This window comes from Schistocerca nitens, chromosome 10, assembly GCF_023898315.1.
Source record: "Schistocerca nitens isolate TAMUIC-IGC-003100 chromosome 10, iqSchNite1.1, whole genome shotgun sequence".
Taxonomy (NCBI): domain Eukaryota; kingdom Metazoa; phylum Arthropoda; class Insecta; order Orthoptera; family Acrididae; genus Schistocerca; species Schistocerca nitens.
This window is the reverse complement of record NC_064623.1, coordinates 128,046,718-128,062,080: the sequence shown is the minus strand read 5'-3', so window position 1 is coordinate 128,062,080 and position 15,363 is coordinate 128,046,718. Positions and strand designations below refer to the sequence as shown.

General features: G+C 41.7%; 1 protein-coding gene across 2 annotated transcripts in view; it reads left to right on the top strand.

Moving 5' to 3' along the window:
• The first annotated feature begins 331 nt into the window (after window positions 1-331).
• LOC126210047 (persulfide dioxygenase ETHE1, mitochondrial) overlaps window positions 332-15,363 on the top strand; it is a 72,509-nt gene continuing 57,477 nt past the window's right edge. The window contains exons 1-4 of one of the 2 annotated variants that reach the window (XM_049939157.1): window positions 332-402; window positions 506-555; window positions 1,250-1,427; window positions 1,545-1,689. In XM_049939157.1, coding sequence (XP_049795114.1) covers window positions 1,254-1,427; window positions 1,545-1,689 — 319 coding nt within the window. In that variant the 5' untranslated portion in view covers window positions 332-402; window positions 506-555; window positions 1,250-1,253. Of the gene's footprint in view, window positions 403-505; window positions 556-693; window positions 1,428-1,544; window positions 1,690-15,363 lie in introns of those variants that run through there. The other variant, XM_049939156.1, reaches the window with a different exon arrangement.

Here is a 15,363-nt window from a genome sequence, read left to right as displayed (position 1 = left end):
CTGATCGTTTACATGTGAGATTTTGTTTATAAGTGTAATCCGGCCCAAATTTCCTTTATTTTATGTGTATTTATCACTGTAATAATAAATTATAAAATTTGCGATATTTGACGAAAAAGTACTGCGCATCAAGTTCCAGGACATTTCTACAACAATAACAAGCCTCTACAGGTAAATATTATTTTTGGGGTGGTTTTAACATGGATGGCGCTAAAGATATTACGTTTAAGGTCAAAGAAGAAGAACAAAAATCAGAAAAAACGCTCAGCATTATCCTGCGCATCACAGTTCCAACCGAGAGAGCCCGTGGGCGTATACAGTTCGCACGTCACGCTCCCTCGGTTCCTGCTATATATTTTTAGTTGTCAAACGTAAACACAGCAGTTTTCTGAAGACCAAGTTGTGAGGGACAGGGCAGTATACAGTTCGCACGTCACGCTCCCTCGGTTCCTGCTATATATTTTTAGTTGTCAAACGTAAACACAGCAGTTTTCTGAAGACCAAGTTGAGGGACAGGGCAGTATTCTTGTTAGTCTAATTCTATAAGACAAGCAGGTGTGTAGTTGTCTTCTTTTAGCGATACGGTAGTTCAATAAAATACGTAGGACAGTGAAATACTAAGGAGCGATAATTAACTGGTCGGCTCACCACAAGTTGAGACTATATGTTTAATTAAATAATTACGCTAACTATAACTCACTTTATTTTGTGTGTTTACATTTTCACCTTATGCTTCCAAAGGGTACGCCCCCATGGCACAGTCGTCCAATACACTGTATGACTGTATACTCGTGAGGATGGAGTTTACTCTATCTGGCCACCCTGATTTAGGTTTTTTCATAACGTAAATAAATATGTTAGTTCACTCACGAATCAGAGGCGGCCGTGACTGAGCCATACTCTTAAAAAGAGACCAGTCACCTGTTAGCCCCTTTGATTCCACTTTACCACGAAGTAATCCAACCACAGACTGAAAAAGATAATTTACTTTATACCTGTTATTCGTGACGTCTTATCTATTCCGAGAAACAAAACACAACCTAGCTAGTCATCCTAAATAATGCGTCGAACGTCGTTTGTTTAGGTACATAGCGTGAACAGTTAACACGAAAAATTCTAAGTGTGATGACATGATATTCATGCTGTCTCTTCGTTATCTGCCAGAAAACATGACATGATAAATTCCGGCTTACTATGTCGTTACCAGATAATATATAGAGGTGTTGACACCGCGATTCTGCTGTTGCAGTGAAATGCTTTTTAAGAAAGGCTATCTCTTCGTTTGTGTGGGGAAAAGGGTTATTCATAACAGCATCAAGAACGTAAATAGTGGGCCGAAACGTTCAATTTTTGGAACCGGTCTCGACACTACTTATATAAAAATGACGGAAACGATACCATTATCGAAGGATTTCTTTTTCCGACAGGTGAGATACACAGAATGTGTATATCTCGTACATATATCTGTAAGTTAGTCATTTTAGATGCCGCCCAATGAAATGTTTTGATACTCATGATTAATACTTTTTCTCCAAAATATCTAGTTATATGATCAGGAAAGCAGTACATACACATATCTACTGGCTGACGTAAAGTCAAAGGAAGCCGTTCTTATTGACCCTGTACTGGAAATGGCCGAGAGAGATGCAAAGCTCATTACAGAGCTAGGACTCACATTGAAATATGCAAGTAAGTAAAGAATGATCTTAGTGAATGTGAGACAAACTATCTACAAACTAACAGATTCCATCTAATGTTCGTATTTATGTCTATCAGGAAATACCATTAAACATTAATAAACAAAAATTTGCCATCAGATGCTGTGCGAGGAACAGATATACGGTTGATTAAAATTGAGAGACATTAAAAATGAATGGAAATTCTTAAACTTCATGGTTGCTAAAGCTAATTACCCTGTAGAAATCAACTATTTTCATGTCAGTGAAACAACTGCGAAGTGACAATCCATATATCCTGCAACACAAACACAACAAAAAAATTGGTACTTTCAGGAATGATATTATGTTACTTTTATGTTTAATTCAAAGTAAGTTTGCTTGAAGTCAGTACTACAGATACAATAGGATATGACAGCCCTTTTTAATTACTGTGAACATAGGATACATTTTCTTAAGATACATTTGGCATAACGCTTTTCACAGACAACTCTTTTAATACCAAAATTTTTTGGAGTACCATGAAAAGTGTCGCCTTAGGTATTATTTAACATGCAAAAAGGCAAATTGTAGTGAGAATGAGAATGAAACAAGACAAATAAAAAGTTACTACAACTTTGGAAATATCGTCTAGCTGCCACCCGGATGTACAACAAGCAGTCACATTCAGTTTATTTACAATGTAAATGCTGGTTGATATACACAAATCCAGTAACATGTAAACATAGTTATATAACTGTATAAGCACACTAGCCTACAGAATTACAATAAGAAGGAATATTTGGCTTGTAGGCTTTCGTATCTTCAGGAGGTGAAATTGTATTTCTTTTGATAGACACATAAATAACAAAAACTACCCTAGCTTGTGAAACTATTGGTTCCATGCTCAGGGAAGAAAAGTTAGAAACAAGGGACACATGAACTGTATTCCTCTTTCCTTCATGAGAAAGGAACTAACAGTTCTAAAAAGTAAAATAATTTTTTGCACCTTTAAATGTGTGTATTGGCAGTAGGCCTACTGGAGTTTCACCTCATGAATATCAGCCATTCCACCTCCTTGTAATTTTGTAGTTTTCATACATTAAACATAACTCGGCATACAAAAATAATTTTAAAAAACTGGGTTATTAGCATCTTTATGGAATAACACACTTCATATTGTGACATTACCCCAATGTGTACTTCAGCATAATATATTTTTCATAGCATTAATTCTTTATAACATTTAATTTTTAATACATTACACTATCTTCATTGGAACATATAAGTACAAGCAGTCAATGACAGATTTTGCCATGGATACATGTCTTCATATCCAGTTAACCTAATAAGCTCACTTATGAATGAGTGAGTTTCAAAAAACTTTCCAGTTTTTGAAGTCAGAAAAATGATGTAGAGTAAAGTGTATCTACTGAAAAAGTTACAGTTATTTCAGTCACTGTTGTCAGTGGTTGAATAAATGAACTAACAAGATGGTTGAATGCACAAACGTTATTTATTAGTTGAATGTTACATGCATGAAAAACACATGCAAACAGAGATGTGGAATAACACAGACTAAAATCAAAGAACATAGTCACATAAGTTTTGGTGGAAAAGGTGATATTTAGCTATTGATAGTCACCTCAAAGTTTAAATTTATTAATTACATTGGAAAAAGTTAGCAATTCTCATGTGACAGAGTAAAAATATTTGGACAAAATTTCATCTGTCACAGTTTATACAGAAGATGCGTCCACAGTTTACCGACAAACTTTCATGTGCTGATCATGAGAATTTTTTGTGTGAAGAATTCATCACAAGTCACATGTTACAGAGTAATGTAGCTTATTGCTGCATTGTCTTTTATGGCTGTATTGCACAGAGAAGGCTGCCCAGCTGTATGAATGTATGTAATACAGAACGTGTAATATGTCTGCAAATAAAACACATCAGTTGACTCGTGTTACTGTGGACAAATCAGTTAAATGTGCTTCTGGCTTTTCATCCTCAAACTTCAAATTATGCCCTGTTCAGATCTATTTTGTGTTTTGTTCTTGGTATTTTCTGTTGGGTTTATATATATATATGTCATTGGCTAATAGGAACTTTTTGTATGGGATGGACTAGAAAAGAGGCATGAAAATATTATGAAGTGCTGGTAGTCATGCAACTTTGTCATAGTACATTTGCATTTTTACACCAGCATATATGAAAGCCACATAATGTTCCATTTAATGTGGTCAGAGTGAGGTGTATCAAAACATCGTATCCTGAAGAGTGTGTGTTAATCCAGTCGTTCCCCTTAATATTTTGAATAGCTCCTATAAATAAATGGTTGTTGTTAGCACTGAGTACCACAGTTAAAACATGTATTTATTTTATTTATTAATTTAGGGACTGTTTTACAGTGATACATGACTTGTCACCATAATACAGTGAAAATAAATTCTCAAAAATATACAGAAACATTGAGTATGTATGAATGCTTTTAGGAGGATAGGACAGGTGGTCAGACATGACTTTTATGAAGGAACCATCCCATGATTTGCCTGAAATGATTCAGGAAAACCTCAGTCAGGGTGGCCAGATAAAGTAAACACCAGCGTCCTGTATAAGAAGTCAGTGTATTGACGGTTCCAGTGGCTAATTCCATTGTTCTCTATTGTACAGCGTTCTTTAATATATACAGTTTGCTCCAGGTAAATTATTTTGTAAACATAGTTTTGCTCTTATTATGGAAATGGAAGAGGATGTAGATGAAGGTGAAATGGGAGATACAATACTGCGTGAAGAGTTTGACAGAGCACTGAAAGACCTGTGTCGAAACAAGGCCCCCGGAGTAGACAACATTCCATTGGAACTACTGACGGCCTTGGGAGAGCCAGTCCTGACAAAACTCTACCATCTGGTGAGCAAGATGTATGAAACAGGCGAAATACCCTCAGACTTCAAGAAGAATATAATAATTCCAATCCCAAAGAAAGCAGGTGTTGACAGATGTGAGAATTACAGAACAATCAGTTTAATAAGCCACAGCTGCAAATACTAACACGAATTCTTTACAGACGAATGGAAAAACTAGTAGAAGCCGACCTCGGGGAAGATCAGTTTGGATTCCGTAGAAATGTTGGAACACGTGAGGCAATACTGACCTTACGACTTATCTTAGAAGAAAGATTAAGGAAAGGCAAACCTACATTTCTAGCATGTGTAGACTTAGAGAAAGCTTTTGACAATGTTGACTGGAATACTCTCTTTCAAATTCTAAAGGTGGCAGGGGTAAAATAGAGGGAGCGAAAGGCTATTTACAATTTGTACAGAAACCAGATGGCAGTTATAAGAGTCGAGGGGCATGAAAGGCAAGCAGTGGTTGGGAAGGGAGTAAGACAGGGTTGTAGCCTCTCCCCGATGTTATTCAATCTGTATATTGAGCAAGCAGTAAAGGAAACAAAAGAAAAATTCAGAGTAGGTATTAAAATCCATGGAGCAGAAATAAAAACTTTGAGGTTCGCCGATGACATTGTAATTCTGTCAGAGACAGCAAAGGACTTGGAAGAGCAGTTGAACGGAATGGATGGTGTCTTGAAGGGAGGATATAAGATGAACATCAACAAAAGCAAAACGAGAATAAGGGAATGTAGTCGAATTAAGTCGGGTGATGTTGAGGGTATTAGATTAGGAAATGAGACACTTAAAGTAGTAAAGGAGTTTTGCTATTTGGGGAGCAAAATAACTGATGATGGTCGAAGTAGAGAGGATATAAAATGTAGACTGGCAATGGCAAGGAAAGTGTTTCTGAAGAAGAGAAATTTGTTAACATCGAGTATAGATTTGTCAGGAAGTCTTTTCTGAAAGTATTTGTATGGAGTGTAGCCATGTATGGAAGTGAAACATGGACGATAAATAGTTTGGACAAGAAGAGAATAGAAACTTTCGAAATGTGGTGCTACAGAAGAATGCTGAAGATTAGATGGGTAGATCACATAACTAATGAGGAGGTACTGAATAGGATTGGGGAGAAGAGGAGTTTGTGGTACAACTTGACCAGAAGAAGGGATCGGTTGGTAGGACATGTTCTGAGGCATCAAGGCATCACCAATTTAGTATTGGAGGGCAGCGTGGAGGGTAAAAATCGTAGGGGGAGACCAAGAGATGCATACACTAAGCAGATTCAGAAGGATGTAGGTTGCAGTGGGTTCTGGGAGATGAAGAAGCTTGCACAGGATAGAGTAGCATGGAGAGCTGCATCAAACCAGTCTCAGGACTGAAGACCACAACAACAGTTTTGCTCTTTGTCACTGCACATATCAGGGATACCAGCTGATGACTGCTGAACCCTGAACGTGCTGCTAGCTACCTCCAGTCTGTTCAGAAAACTGACTCCAGGTTTGTAAACATGCCGCTATAACCTATGAATGTCTTCATGTCCTCCCCTCAGTCCTCCTGAAAAACTGAGTCAGCAAGAGGAAGATGTTGAACTCTGGAGAATGATGAGGTATTATTATTGTGCACTACAGATTATGGCACATATTTTTCTTGCAAAAGTATTATAATGAGACAGGATGGTGTAGTTATTCCTTTTATAAAGATTAACTACCACTGTTGAGTCCACAAGTAATATTTGATCATGTATTATGCATAACTTATGAAAATTTTTGTAGCTGTTTCTATTTTTATTTAAAAAACTGTTGTGTTTTAGTTATATTTTTCATTTCCATGGGCAATTTTTATACAATTTTACTCCCTTATAGAAAATACTGTTTTGAGTTTTTCGTTCATTATACCTTGGCAAATGTAAGTTCCTTGATGATGAATAGAACTACTAGTGAAATACCTAGTAACATTTTGTAACATACCTCATGTTGAGAAATGTGGCACATGTTCTACACACATCAAAAAAAGTTTTGCATCACCCCGGTTCCCAGAACTCCTGGAGATAGACATTGACTGTGGATATTGTACCTCAAACACAGTCCTTTGACTGTTCAGAGATGTCACTAAAACCACCCGAAGATGTAAACAACCATGCATGAGCAGTGCCTATCAGCCAGAGAGGGTCCGACAGCCAATCAGTTCCAAACATTCTACCAGGAAGGAGGTACACGGCTCGTGTTGTCTGTAGGTAAACCACGCCTAGACGGACAGTACCGTGGTTCGATTGCGTCCACATTGTTACTTTGTGCCGGGAAAGGCTCTCAACAAGGGAAGTGTCTAGGCATCTCGAAGTGAACCAAAGTGATATTGTTCAGACATGGAGGAGATACAGAGAGACAGGAACTGTCAATGACATGCCTCGCTCAGGGGCTACTACTGTAGTGGATGGCCACTACCTATGGATTATGGCTCAGAGGAACCCTGACAGCAATGCCACCATTTTGAATAATGCTTTTCGTGCAGCCATAGGATGTCGTGTTATGACTCAAACTGTGCGCACAGGCTACATGAAGTGCAACTTCACTCTTGACGTCCATGGTGAGGTCCATCTTTGCAACCATGACACCATGCAGTGTAGTACAAATGGCTCCAACAACATGCCAAATGGACCACTCAGGATTGGCATCACATTCTCTTCACTGATGAGTGTCGCATATGCCTTCAACCAGACGATCATCGGAGACGTGTTTGGATGCAACCTGGTCAGACTGAATGCCTTAGACACAGTGTCTGGTGAGTGCAGCAAGGTGGATGTTTGCTGCTGTTTTGGGGTGGCATTATGTGGGGCCGAAGTAGACCGCAGGTGGTCATGGAAGGCACTGTAACAGCTGTACGATACATGAATGCCATCCTCTGACCGATAGGGCAAACATATCGGCAGCATATTGCTGAGGCCTTCGTCTTCATGGACGACAATTCGCACCCCCATCATGCACATCTTGTGAATGACTACCTTCAGGATAATGACATCACTCGACTAGAGTGGCCAATATGTTCTCCAGACATGAACCCTATTGAACATGCCTGGGATAGATTGATAGGGACTCTTTATGGATGACATGACCCACCAACCACTCTGAGGGATTTATGCCGAACTGCCGTTGAGGAGTGGAACAATCTGGACCAACAGTGCCTTGATGAACTTGTGGATAGTATGCAACAACGAATACAGGCATGCATCAGTGCAAGAGGACATGATACTGGGTATTAGATGTACCGGTGTGTACAGCAATCTGGACCACCACCTCTGAAGGTCTCACTGTATGGTGGTACAACAAATAATGTGTCATTTTCATGAGCAATAAAAAGGGTGGAAATGGTGTTTATGTTGATCTCTACTCAAATTTTCTGTACAGGTTCCAGAACTCTTGGAACCGAACAAAGAGCCATATCAATCCGTGAAATTTCATTGATGAAATTCAGACGTACATGAATGTGTTGCGAAAAAACTATAGTCCTAGAACTTTGGGTTTGTTCAGATATGCAGGACTAATTGTTTTTCTGTGCACCATTCAGAAGTGTAACAGGAGTGAGGAGAATGTACTGTGCATCATAGTGTGAGTTATGGGTCTCAGTTCTAGATGCAGTTAAGGTTCTGCAACATTATGATCTGGATTATTTCACCATAGACAGCTTATTCAGTATAAAAGACTTGAATATATTCACAGTGTGTGAGTAAAGTTGTCATTCTGTTGTCTAATATTACTGCAATCGTCAAAATATTTAAGAGCAAGGATGTATTTAATAAGTAGCACTTGCAGTACCATCAAGCAATATTTTCAGGGGACACTGGAGCACAACTGGATCCTAAGTCTGAGGGATTAAGCCACGTCATTAAATTTGTGAGACTAACAGTTGCTTGGTGTATGAGACACATCAAGATGTGGAGAAACCAGTCAAGAAAACTTGTGGATGAGGCATTGTGTTTTGGTGTGCCATCCCCCTGCATACCATCACCCCATTTTCAGATAGAAGGATCATGCATCAGTAGGAAGACGAGTGGTCAAAGGTGGTAAATGACGAATTGCACTCAAATTGACCATCCAGGCATGGTGAACCTCCTCCCAGACATACTGATGGAAGGAAGTTACAGTCACTGGGTTAAGATTAGGATACTGTCCACTCACATAGTGTTTTATGCTCCAGTGAGATGATCAACCAATGTGTGAAGCTTCTGGAATGTCACTTCTGGTACCACACATTTAAACTGCAGGTATATCACACGCTGACATAAAGGTAACCCTTAGTTTGGCTGGAGATTTGTCTGCCATCCTAGCTCATAATGGCAACAGTGTGACATGTATTCTAAAATTTTGTGCAGTGTCATGCCTACTTCCACACAGGTTGATGAGAAGAGGTTAATTCATTGTTAGTGGATGAGTGGGAGCCTGGTCAGCTGCCCAAATATAACAAGCAGTTTTAGCATTTTTATTCAGCTGTTAATTGTTCTATTAAGTGTCCACTCAAACTAGAAACAGTATAGTTTTCTTCGACTATGAAGATACCAGTAGATACTCTTAACTACTCACCATGAAAACTGTGAGATGAACATTTGTGTCACAGTTTAATATGTTATGAGGACATTTTTCCACACAGTGGATGCATGACAAAGTAACTAATCACACAGTCTCTCCCAGGACTGAAGCAACTCAATCACATTCTCCACCAGGGTCTGTACCATCTCATACTTTCAAAAACATTTTGGGAAAATAGTGATCACTTTCACACTTTTGTCTAGATCACACAAATCACATTTATTGGTGTCTGGTTTCAATCCAGAGGTGGACCATTTTCAGACTGTACTCAGGAACAGCGAGTACTATAAATATAGAGGGACATACAAATAAAATACACTCCTGGAAATGGAAAAAAGAACACATTGACACCGGTGTGTCAGACCCACCATACTTGCTCCGGACACTGCGAGAGGGCTGTACAAGCAATGATCACATGCACGGCACAGCGGACACACCAGGAACCGCGGTGTTGGCCGTCGAATGGCGCTAGCTGCGCAGCATTTGTGCACCGCCGCCGTCAGTGTCAGCCAGTTTGCCGTGGCATACAGAGCTCCATCGCAGTCTTTAACACTGGTAGCATGCCGCGACAGCGTGGACGTGAACCGTATGTGCAGTTGACGGACTTTGAGCGAGGGCGTATAGTGGGCATGCGGGAGGCCGGGTGGACGTACCGCCGAATTGCTCAACACGTGGGGCGTGAGGTCTCCACAGTACATCGATGTTGTCGCCAGTGGTCGGCGGATGGTGCACGTGCCCGTCGACCTGGGACCGGACCGCAGCGACGCACGGATGCACGCCAAGACCGTAGGATCCTACGCAGTGCCGTAGGGGACCGCACCGCCACTTCCCAGCAAATTAGGGACACTGTTGCTCCTGGGGTATCGGCGAGGACCATTCGCAACCGTCTCCATGAAGCTGGGCTACGGTCCCGCACACCGTTAGGCCGTCTTCCGCTCACGCCCCAACATCGTGCAGCCCGCCTCCAGTGGTGTCGCGACAGGCGTGAATGGAGGGACGAATGGAGACGTGTCGTCTTCAGCGATGAGAGTCGCTTCTGCCTTGGTGCCAATGATGGTCGTATGCGTGTTTGGCGCCATGCAGGTGAGCGCCACAATCAGGACTGCATACGACCGAGGCACACAGGGCCAACACCCGGCATCATGGTGTGGGGAGCGATCTCCTACACTGGCCGTACACCACTGGTGATCGTCGAGGGGACACTGAATAGTGCACGGTACATCCAAACCGTCATCAAACCCATCGTTCTACCATTCCTAGACCGGCAAGGGAACTTGCTGTTCCAACAGGACAATGCACATCCGCATGTATCCCGTGCCACCCAACGTGCTCTAGAAGGTGTAAGTCAACTACCCTGGCCAGCAAGATCTCCGGATCTGTCCCCCATTGAGCATGTTTGGGACTGGATGAAGCGTCGTCTCACGCGGTCTGCACGTCCAGCACGAATGCTGGTCCAACTGAGGTGCCAGGTGGAAATGGCATGGCAAACCGTTCCACAGGACTACATCCAGCATCTCTACGATCGTCTCCATGGGAGAATAGCAGCCTGCATTGCTGCGAAAGGTGGATATACACTGTACTAGAGCCGACATTGTGCATGCTCTGTTGCCTGTGTCTATGTGCCTGTGGTTCTGTCAGTGTGATCATGTGATGTATCTGACCCCAGGAATGTGTCAATAAAGTTTCCCCTTCCTGGGACAATGAATTCACGGTGTTCTTATTTCAATTTCCAGGAGTGTATAAACAGTGTAATGAAAAAAAATGGAATTATACCCAAAGTTGACGTGTGGAGACACATTCAAGGAGCAAGAACTACAGAAGCCTCCAGGTGCTGTCAACTGCTGCAGAAGCAATGATGTGGTGTGGTTAAATAGTGGAATCCCCACCCCCAGTCATCTCGACACATCATTTGTAACCAATAGAATGAACGCTTATTGAATACATGGTGAAAACCTTTAGTTACTAACTTAAAAATTATATCTATTTATAATATTGGCTGTAAGATTAAGCACTATTATATTTGTGATGCAAAGAATTAAAACAAAATAGCACACAGTGAAAAGCCTATAACTTACACTGCCCTCTTCAGGGCAGCATGTATGTATGTATAAGGTGTCATTGATTACTTAGTGATGTGTATAACAAGTCTCCAATATTTTTTACCAGCTTGCTTATGTTTTCTTATAATATCAGCATAGATTGCTAATTTTAAGTTTATACTGTCAAATGTAACATATTTAAATGAAAATAACACAAATTAATTTAGACATACTTCAATACATCATAACATCTTTGACGGTTATCGATGTGCCGCAAGTTGCTAAGTAACAGTTACCGTCCCATACGTGCAGATGGTCCTGTAGCTGGCATTGTAATAGTAATGTTGTTAGCCCCTTACTTCATGGTAATTTTCATTTAAATATGTGACATTAATATAATAGGGTAAACTTAAAATGAGCAACTTAAGGTGATATTATAATTTGATACCATAAGCAAACAGTGACAAAAAAACTGTAGGCACGTTATACATGTTGCTATGTGACCAATTATGCCTTCTACATACAGCCTGCCCCGTCGAGGGCAGTGAGAGTTGCCAGCTTTTTATTGGGTGCTATTTTATTTTTAATTCTGTGGATCACACTTGTAATAGTGGTTTATCTTACAGCCAGTACTATGAGCAGATACAATTTTTAAGTTGGTGACTGAAGTTTTTCATCATTTATTCAATAGACATTCTTTCTATTGGTTACAAATGGCATATTGTGATGGCTAGGGGGCAGAGATTCTGCTATTTAGCCATACCACATCATTGACAGCATCTGGAGACTTACGCAGTTTAACTGGTCACCAATAAATGTGGTTTGTGTCATCTAGACTGTTTTTCAAAGTACAATCTTAACTGACTGTTGTTGTGCCTGTCCACAGTGGCATTCTGCCACCCACCCAACCTATTGCAAGGATGCAAATGTGCATGGTGTCAGTGGGAGTTCGTGATATGCACCCTTACTGCTGAGTTGAGATTACAAGATAGTGTGTGTCGGTGTTCGTAGAAATACATATGGAAGGCTGAGAGTTGAACTGTGGAAGATGGTGTTTAACTAACAATACTTAAGTTGTTACAGGTAAAAAAAAAAATATTCAGTTTAGATTGGTGTGATGATCTATGTTGGAGATATTCTGGGGGTGCTGCTGGATTGCTGCTCGTTACGTCAGAGCAAGTAGAGCCTAAGAGTGTGGAGCAATGCGGTGAGCCGCAGAGCTCCAACCTCGGTGAAGTTCCACGGTAGTGGGAGTTGGTAACTAGGGTGATCTATATATAACACACAACCAAATTTGGCTTGGAATCATAATGAGAGTATATTCTTGTTATTAGTTGGTTGTATGAAGTTACTGTCAATTGGAAATAAACAGATTTGTAATTAGGATAATATACCTAATTTGTGAACCTGCCGGTGCCTATTACTATTTAATAGTAGTCATTTCACAGGAAATGTGGTGGAAAGCAGGATCCCACCAAAACGAGTAAGAAGATCACTTCAAGGAGGAGAAAACCCTCACACTACACAATATCCTTATCCATCCCTATACTACCCCTGCTCCCAGCCCTTTGCCTCATGGTTCATATCCTTGCAAGGCCTGTCCTATACGTTCCACCATCATCTACTGCCACCTCTTACCTCGTCAAAGGCAGGGCCACCAGTGAGACCAGTCACATGATCTACAAAATAAGCTGCGATCACTGTGCCACAATCAGTGTGTCAGTTGTCTGTACGCACAATTGGCCACCCCCAAACTGTGGCTGAGAGACAGCTTGACCACTCAGTTGCTGAGCATGCTGCCCAACATGTGCTCCACTTAAACAGCTGCTTCACAGCCTGTGCAATAAGGATTCTTCTCACCAACACCAACTTTTCTGAAATAATGTGCAGATAGGAACTCTTCCTGCAACATATCTTTCATTCCCATAACTGCCCTGGCCTCTTAACTTTCACTAGTCTGTGTCCTCCACCAGTTTATCCCCTTCTCTGCCCCTAGTCCAGTGCTACGCATGCTTTCTATCCTGACTCTGCGACTACATAGTTCTTCCCCGCCCCCTCCCTCTATTTCTCTCCTCTCCAATTTGCCTCCCCCTCCCCTACCGCCAAAAGTACAGCCTCCCAATGCTGCACCTGGCGGACCACTATCCCATCCTCACCATGTCCCTGCACACTCCCATAGGCAGCACTGACATCAGCCTCCCCAATGCCCCCCACCCCCACCGACCCTCCCACCCTTCCTACATTCCTCCTCATCCCCTGCTGTCTCTTTTGTTCCCCCACTATCCATCCCAGGAAAGACTGCTGTTCACCTGAGCCACAGTGCACAGGCACAACTGTGTGTGTGCGAGTGCGAGCGCCCTCTATTCCTTCATATTGACCCACATATTTTTGTAAACATGGCCCGACATTCCGAAGAAAACAGTTTTTTTTTTTTTTTTGCCCCTGGGGAATTGACACAGCAATTTCACTTGCAAGGACAGACACTGTTCAGACTACAAACTGCGAATGTCAATATCCAGATAAGAACACTGATGACCCTGCTATCGAGTGCCCCCAATCCAACACTGTCACCACCACCACCAAACCCTCTTGAACAGCTTGTCTCATTCTCCTGAGGTTAGCAGAACGGCAGAGTGGGTCAATGATGTCATCAAGGGTGAGGCTGTGTGTTTTATCTCGTCGTGAAATACACAGCAATATGAAAAACAGAACTGCAGTGTGGCAATGTTATTTGTATAAGTGTCTCCAGAAAGTCTGTTCTCCACTTATGATAATGTGGTTTCATGATACAACTTCTTTTTCCTCTGCGTTGTTCCGCTATTACAAATGATTGAAGCGATTTCATAAATTCACTGTAGCTCCATTCATTGACATATGGTCACGACACACTACAGATACGTAGAAAAACTCATAAAGTTTTGTTCGGCTGAAGCCGCACTTCAGGTTTCTGCCGCCAGAGCACTCGAGAGCGCAGTGAGACAAATTGGCGACAGGAGCCGAGAAAGCGTATGTCGTGCTTCAAATGCACTCACATCAGTCAGTCATAACAGTGCAACGACACTTCAGGACAAAGTTCAACAAAGATCCACCAACTGCTAACTCCATTCGGCGATGGTATGCGCAGTTTAAAGCTTCTAGATGCCTCTGTAAGGGGAAATCAACGGGTCAGCCTGCAGTGAGCGAAGAAAGGGTTGAATGCGTGCGGGCAAGTTTCACGCGTAGCCCGCGGAAGTCGACGAATAAAGCAAGCAGGGAGCTAAACGTACCACAGCCGACGGTTTGGAAAATCTTATGGAAAAGGCTAAAGCAGAAGCCTTACCATTTACAATTGCTACAAGCCCTGACACCCGATGACAAAGTCAAACGCTTTGAATTTTCGGCGCGGTTGCAACAGCTCATGGAAGAGGATGCGTTCAGTGCGAAACTTGTTTGCAGTGATGGAGCAACATTTTTTCTTAATGGTGAAGTGAACAGACACAATGTGCGAATCTGGGCAGTAGAGAATCCTCACGCATTCATGCAGCAAATTCGCAATTCACCAAAAGTTAACGTGTTTTGTGCAATCTCACGGTTTAAAGTTTACGGCCCCTTTTTCTTCTGCGAAAAAAACGTTACAGGACACATGTATCTGGACATGCTGGAAAATTGGCTCATGCCACAACTGGAGACCGACAGCGCCGACTTCATCTTTCTGCAGGATGGTGCTCCCCCGCACTTCCATCATGATGTTCGGCATTTCTTAAACAGGAGATTGGAAAACCGATGGATCGGTCGTGGTGGAGATCATGATCAGCAATTCATGTCATGGCCTCCACGCTCTCCCGACTTAACCCCATGCGATTTCTTTCTGTGGGGTTATGTGAAAGATTCAGTGTTTAAACCTCCTCTACCAAGAAACGTGCCAGAACTCCGAGCTCGCATCAACGATGCTTTTGAACTCATTGATGGGGACATGCTGTGCCGAGTGTGGGAGGAACTTGATTATCGGCTTGATGTCTGCCGAATCACTAAAGGGGCACATATCGAACATTTGTGAATGCCTAAAAAAACTTTTTGAGTTTTTGTATGTGTGTGGAAAGCATTGTGAAAATATCTCAAATAATAAAGTTATTGTAGAGCTGTGAAATCGCTTCAATCATTTGTAATAACCCTGTATACCTCTATTGGCACAAAACTGTATTTTATTTATCCTTTGGT